This window comes from Vombatus ursinus, unplaced genomic scaffold, assembly GCF_900497805.2.
Source record: "Vombatus ursinus unplaced genomic scaffold, bare-nosed wombat genome assembly UNPS02014935.1, whole genome shotgun sequence".
Classification (NCBI taxonomy): domain Eukaryota; kingdom Metazoa; phylum Chordata; class Mammalia; order Diprotodontia; family Vombatidae; genus Vombatus; species Vombatus ursinus.
In genome coordinates this window covers 7,474,457-7,481,265 of record NW_020954713.1, presented here as the reverse complement: position 1 = coordinate 7,481,265, position 6,809 = coordinate 7,474,457, and the positions used below count along the sequence as shown (strand labels likewise).

Below are 6,809 nucleotides of genomic sequence, written 5' to 3'. Positions count from 1 at the left end.
GTGATGTATATGTGTCTGTATACTACCCATAGGTGGCAGTATTGTCATCATTATTATCATTATTATCATCATCATANCACTATATACTGTATACTACCCATAGGTGGCAGTATTGTCATCATTATTATCATTATTATCATCATCATATTGTAAAGGGTATTCTTAATCAGGTATGGGTTGGAATAGATGGCCCTGAGTAAGGTCCCTTCTAATGCTGACATTCTATGATTCTGAATAAAATAGCGAAAGAGAGGGAAGGAATGGGGGAGATCTTTGTTTAGACAAAATTCCTCACTAAGGGCCCTGGGATTTGGATATTCTAAGGGGTCACAGGTCCCCAGAAATATTACAGCTCCATAAAGAGACCTGCTTCCATGTAGATCATGAGGATGGCATTAGTCCTATCTACTAACATTGGTTTTTATAAAGGTGGCTTATATTTATACCTTGAGAAAGAAACTTTCTGAAGGACTAGAATCTCAGCAAAATCCTACAGATTTACATAGTGTTGTTGAGACTATTTTTTGTCTCTGAGTCATTCATTGAAAGGCATTGGTCTTAAAGAACCTGGCAAGCACCTTATATTTGCCACTTTCAAGCTGGCTTACCATAGGGAACTGGGAACAGTGGGAGGAAAAAACAATGGCTCTGAAATCAGAGGATGTCGGTTCAAATCCTGCCTCTTTACATAGTACCTGTGTGACCTTGGGTAAATTGCTTAATCTCCATAGCCCTCAGTTTCCTCATGTATAAAAAAGGGAGTCTCTTCTAACTTTAAATCAATGGTCTAATCTTGTTTTCTTCATCTATAGAGTGTTATTAATAATGCTTGCACTACCTACCTCTGAGAGCTGTAGAAGAAAAGTCCTTTGTAATCCTTAAAGGGCTACAGAAATGTCTTTTTTAAATTATTTATTCATTCATCAAACTTTTATTTGTCCCTACAGTAAAACGAGGGAAATTTGCTACCATGGCTTCAAAGGTTAAAACAAGGTATTTTAAAATATCTGTTACCCACTGCATCATTTTTATGCTTCTGGGCTCTTTGTATCCGGCCTGCGGTGGAGTCTTCTAAGCTCGTATTGGTCTAATCGGCCACATTCAGACATGCTGTATATTGACCCTGACATAGTGATGTCATTTTCATCCTTCTCTAGTAGGAAGCACAACAACTAACTGTAGACAGATCCCAAGGATGGGTCCATAGACATATCCTGACTCTTAGTGGGATCTTAAGTTATTAAAGACTGCACTAAGACTTTGGGGACACCCTCTATATCCCAGAGGAAGTTGTGTTTGCATGTTAGATTTGTCCAGAGGAAATTGTACATTTCTGGATGAAGGTTCTAGCATTAGACTACACTTTGCTTATCTAAGAATGGTTAAGAAGGATCCTTCTGCGTATTCTGTTCAAATCTTATAGAGATGACCTGATACAGCAGCTGAGTCTTGAATTCAATGAGATGGAAGAAGAGAGAAAGGAGGAGTAAAAGGGAGGGAGGAAGGAAATTGCGAGAAAGAAGAAAGGGAGGGAGGGAGGAAGGGAGAAATAGAGATGGAGAAGAAGAGAGGAAGGGGGAAGGGAAAGAAGAAAGGAGATAGAGAAAGGAATGAAAGAAGAAGGGAAAGAAGAGAGAAAAGGGAACAGGGAAATGTGAGAAATAAGGGAGGAAAGAAGAAAGAAAGAAGGCAGAAAGAGAAAGAGAGAAGAAAGGAGGAAGGGAAGGAGGGAAGGAAGGACAGGACAAAGGAAAAGAGAGAGAGGAAGAAAAGAGAGAGGTGAAAGGAAGAATAAAAGGAAGCTCTGCAAGGTAATTGCGGGGCAAATGAAGGAAGGAAAATAATAAAGGTAAACATGAAAAGGAGAAAGGAAAGGGAGAAGTGTGGGAAAGAAACAGAAAGAAAAGAAGGGAGGGATAAAGAAGGAAGGAGAGGTAGGAGGGGAAGGCAGGTATCAGGCCCTCCTGCTTTGATATTTGTTGAGATTCAGGGTAGTAGTCAGTAAGGACACTTCCAATGCAGACAGAACAGATGGTTCCAGCACAGACTGGGCAGAAGAGAGCAAAGGGTCAAGTTCTTTCCCAGCGGGGACCACGTCTGTTGCAGCATGGCCTCCGTAGGCTCCAGCAGAGCCCCAGGTGGATGTGGACAGGCACGGGAGAGGCAATCACTTTGAAACTCGACCCATAAAGGAAGCCCCAGAGCCTCCCTGCTCCCTGTGGAGGAGGCTGCTATTGCTTTAGATGGGAATTCAGTCCTGCTGAGCCAGCTCCTCTCAGGGGCAGGAACAGGGAGAGGAATGAGAAGGTCCCTCCTTTGAGCAGGCCTCTATTTTCAGGCCTGAAGCATCTTAGGACTGGTGGTCTGAAATTATCCTTTTTCACCCAATGCTCTTTTAGATACAGGGTGGTGTTCAGAGAATCACAAAGCCTTAGACTGTCAGAGCAGAAAGGGTCTTCAGAACTTGAGTCCAACCCCTTTCTTTTCTTGAGCCCTAAGGAGCTAAGATTTGATTTAGGTGGCACAGTGGATAAGAGTGCTGGGCCTGGAGTCAGGAAGACTCCTCTTTGTGAATTCAAATCTGGCCTCAGATACTTACTAGCTGGGTGACCCTGGGCAAGTCGCTTCACCCTATTAGCCTCAGTTTCCTCATCTGTAAAATGATCTGGAAAAGGAAATGGCAAACCACTCTTGTAGCTTTGCCAAGAAAACTCCAAATGGGGTTGCAAAGAATCAGACACGACTGAATAACAACAAAACTGTGCATATTGCCGGGCAGTATAGTGGCAGAGGGGCTAGAGCTGGCTTCCCTGGTGGCCTCTGCTGCTGTCCTTTAAAGTACCTTCATTATCAGAAGGCCCCTGGTGACACTCCCTGAAGCCCTCATGAAGGGTTAAGATAATCCTTCCAGCTCTAAATCTATGGTCCTATGTAGTTTTACTTTAGTGATTGATGAACTTTCTCAGCATAGCAAATTTTTTGGACCTGCAATTTCATTAGTTTTGGTGAGGAAATTTTGAGTAGTAAGGAAATTTTCTCTTCCGGTACAGGTAGGCATCTTCTCTTCAACTTAAGAGTCTCAGAAAATTTGCCTGGAGCACTTGGAAGTGAAGCCACTTGCTCACTCACTCAGCCACATGTACGTGTATCAGAGGCAGGGACTGAAACCAGATCTTGACTGAGGCCAGCTATCCGTGCCATCAAGCTGATTTTTAATAATAATAATGACAATAATACTTCAACATTTGCAAAGCATTTTGCATACATTAACTATTTTGAACCTCACAATGACCCACTGAAGAGGAAAGAAGGAAGGATAGGAAGAAGGAAAGAAGGCAAGTGAATAAAGGAAGAAGTGGAAGGCAATGAGGAGGAAGGAAAAGAAAGAGAAACAAGGAGGGGAAGGGAAGGAGGGGAAATAAACACTTATTAAGCATCTATTATGTGACAGGAGATATGCCAAGCACTGGAGGAAGGGAGGAAGAAGGAATGAAAGGAGAATAGTGGGAAGGAAAGTAGGAGAGGAGATAGAGGGTTATAATCCCCATTTTACAGATGAGGAAACTGAGGCGTCTTGCAGAGCAGGTCCCCCAAGGCCAGGTCAGTGCTCTCTATCATGACACACTTCCATTGTTAATTATAGTTTTCTTGTGCTTAGAAGTCGTGTTGTGCAAAACAAGTCATGAGCTTTGTAAGAGCAGGGGCCATGTTGCATAAGCTTATACCAGCTTCTTTTGTTAGAAAAGAACAAATGACTAAGATGAGAAGAGAAGCCAAAATACCAAGGAGCCTGGTGGCAGGAGTTCTTATCTCCTGGGCTATCCTCTTCTCAGAACATTTCCTTCCTCTATTATCACCTTTTCAAAACTGAAATCATGATCCTAATCAGAGCAGCTCCCATGGCATGTCACACATGTGACCTCTGTAAGTACTTAGCCAAAAACAGGTGGAAAGTGATGAAAAGATATTTCTGGGACAGGGGACATTTAGCAAGGACTGAAAGAACTCTGTGAAATTCTACACCAAAAGCATAGAAAAAAAACTTTTTTTGGGGGGGGTCAGAAATCCCTGGATTCAAATCCAGCCTCAGATACCTATTAACTGTGTGATCCTGTTAAGACCTTTTAACCTCTCTCAGCCTCAGTTTCCTTATCTATAAAATGGACATAATAATGACTGAAACTCCCAGGGCTGTTGTTAGGATCACATGAGAATTCCAAACATAACATATGTGAAGCCCTTTGCTAACCTCAAAGTGTTTTACATAAATGCTAGCTATTATTATTCATAAGATCTGGGTCTTATTAATTGCACACATATTATTGCACACAAACTAGGTGGGAAACCCTGACAAGTCCTTTAACCTCTCAATGGACTCAGGCAACTCTCTATGACTCTGTGTTGTAGAGGATTTGTCCCCAGAAGAGAAAATTTCCACACTAGGAGTTTAATATACTGATGAAATTACTGCCCCATCCCACTCCCATGACTGTATATAATTATATGAGAACATGTTGCATGCCTTCAACAGAAGATAAGTTTCTTGAGGCCAGGCCCTGTTTCCTTTTAATTTTGTATCTCCAAGGCCCAGCATGTAGTAGGCAATAAATGTTCATTGAACTGAAATGAATTAAATAGTTCGGCATTTCCTCAAGGAAAACAAACCAATGAGGACAAAAGGATCCTTACTTACTCGATTACTCTCCGCCATGCGTTGCGCAGCTTCCCGGGCCATGGCTTTGGCCACAGTGTTGGGGACAGGGGTGCCCTGTGGCTGTGGGAGAATCCGATTGGGTGAGGGTGACCGCCTCCCGGGAGCTGAGCTCGGAAAGTTGGATGTTGGAGGTTCCAGCATGTGGCCGTGTGTGGGGGCAGCCGAGCGAGTCTGCTCCCAAGACTCATCCATTTTGATGTGGGGACCCGACTGTTCGTCTTTGGTATCTGGGGCTCCGGCACTTGCTAATGGCTTAGGTTTGGGAGTAGTTCGAGGGTGTGGGATTGGAGGCACCAGTAGTTCGGGTGGAATGGCAGCTATTAAGGAGTCCATGGATTCACCTTGAGTGGAAAGTGTTCTCACGGTCACCTCCTTGGCTTCCAGGTTCCGGATGCGCATCAGCTCCACCGTTGTGCTGTCAGCTGTCGGGAAGATGACTTCAGCCACCTGAGGACACAGAGAGCCAACTTAAAGGCTGGTTGACAGATGCCCTTCCTGGTGTTATCTATTAGACCCATGTTGTTTCTCTTTCCAATAGTCAATGAAGGGAAAACTGGCTACTGTGAGTAGTAAGTAAATGCTAATTACTGCCAGGTCTAACTGCCCATCTAACTGGAAAAAAATGCGGAGTTGGCCAAGCCAAGTTCAAACTGGGCAGGAAATCCTGTGCCAAACAGACATGGCTTGAACAAAATATGTTTAATGAGAAATATTTGTGGCTAATAGGCCCAGTGAGAGGGGCTGTCATTTTTTCATGTTTGATATGAAGAGATTAGGGGCTGGTTGACTTGATGGTAGTTTTTATCATCTAAGAGGAAGATGGGGAGCAATCCAAGGTACTCCTAGTCTGTTACAATAACAGTTTTAGAGGCTCATTCCTCTAGGTCAGGGATTTTTTACTTGGGATCTGTGATCTGTATGTGGACAGATTTCAGGGAGTCCATGAACTTGGACAGAAAAAAATGACAGTTTAATTTTTACTACTACTGGAATTAAGTGTTTCCTTCAATTATTTAAAAAGATGATTCTGAAAAGGGGTCCCCAGGCTTCCCCCGGCTGCCACAGGGGAACATGACACAAAGGAAGGTAACAGACTCTTGCTCTAGATTAAGGCAATGTTTTCTCTTCGAATGTCAATATTCTCCAGAGGCATAACACACTCCAGCCATGATTCCCTTTAGTGATAAAAGACAATTAATTGTTAACTAGGAAAATTAATAATGAGGGATAACTTTTTCTAACTACCAATTATCCAATTAATAATTAGCAGCAGCATGCTATAGTTTAAAGGTCTCTGGACCCAAGTTTGAATTTCAGCTTTGCTGCTTGCTACCAGGCAACCTTGGGAAAATCACTATCTTTCTGGATCTGTTTCCTCATTTGTAAAATCAGAAGTTTGGATCAAGTAACCTTTGACGTCCATTCTAGCTCTCAACCTGTGGTCCCATGAACTTTTCTAGAGCTGGAAAAGGCCTTAGAGAGTATTTTCTCTGGTGAATTTAGCTGAGGTTAGCTGGAGTCACATCTTAAAATTGTCCAGGAATGGTACTTAGGACTTTTGTTGGTAATTACAGGAAGGGTTCAGAGAAATGCACTGGGAAATCTGGTTAAGGGGAGATTCTAAATGGAAAATCAGAGGGCAGTTGGAGATTGGGCTAAAGGCATCTAGTACCTTATTGGGGAAGAAATGCTAAAAGTGGGGAGAGTTCCCCTTGCTTCGTAGTTTTTTTCCTAAAGTTGGTTTTGGGGAGGCCAATCTGGCCAATGGTCTCTGTCCTATACAATAGAACCCCATGGTGCTTGGAAGGAGTAGGGGTACTGTCCACCTTTCCTTTGGGAGGCATCAAATCCAGTGATGCTGAGAATTGGAATTAAAGCTCATCTAATCCAACTCCCTGTCTTTACAGTTGAAGAAAGCGATGCCCAGAAAGATTAGATGACTTGCCCAAAATCTCACAGCTAATACACGATGGAACTGGGACTCAGACTCAGGTCCTTGGACTCCACATTCAGTGCTCTTCCTACACCTCTTCAGGAGAGCAAAGTACTTGGGCATGTGTGTGTGTGTGTGTGTGTGTGTGTGTGTGTGTGTGTG

General features: G+C 43.1%; 1 protein-coding gene across 1 annotated transcript in view; it reads right to left on the bottom strand.

Moving 5' to 3' along the window:
• Window positions 1-6,809, bottom strand: part of RIMBP2 (RIMS binding protein 2) — a 509,773-nt gene that overhangs the window by 35,866 nt on the left and 467,098 nt on the right. The window contains 1 exon segment of the mRNA XM_027844231.1: window positions 4,694-5,169. Coding sequence (XP_027700032.1) covers window positions 4,694-5,169 — 476 coding nt within the window.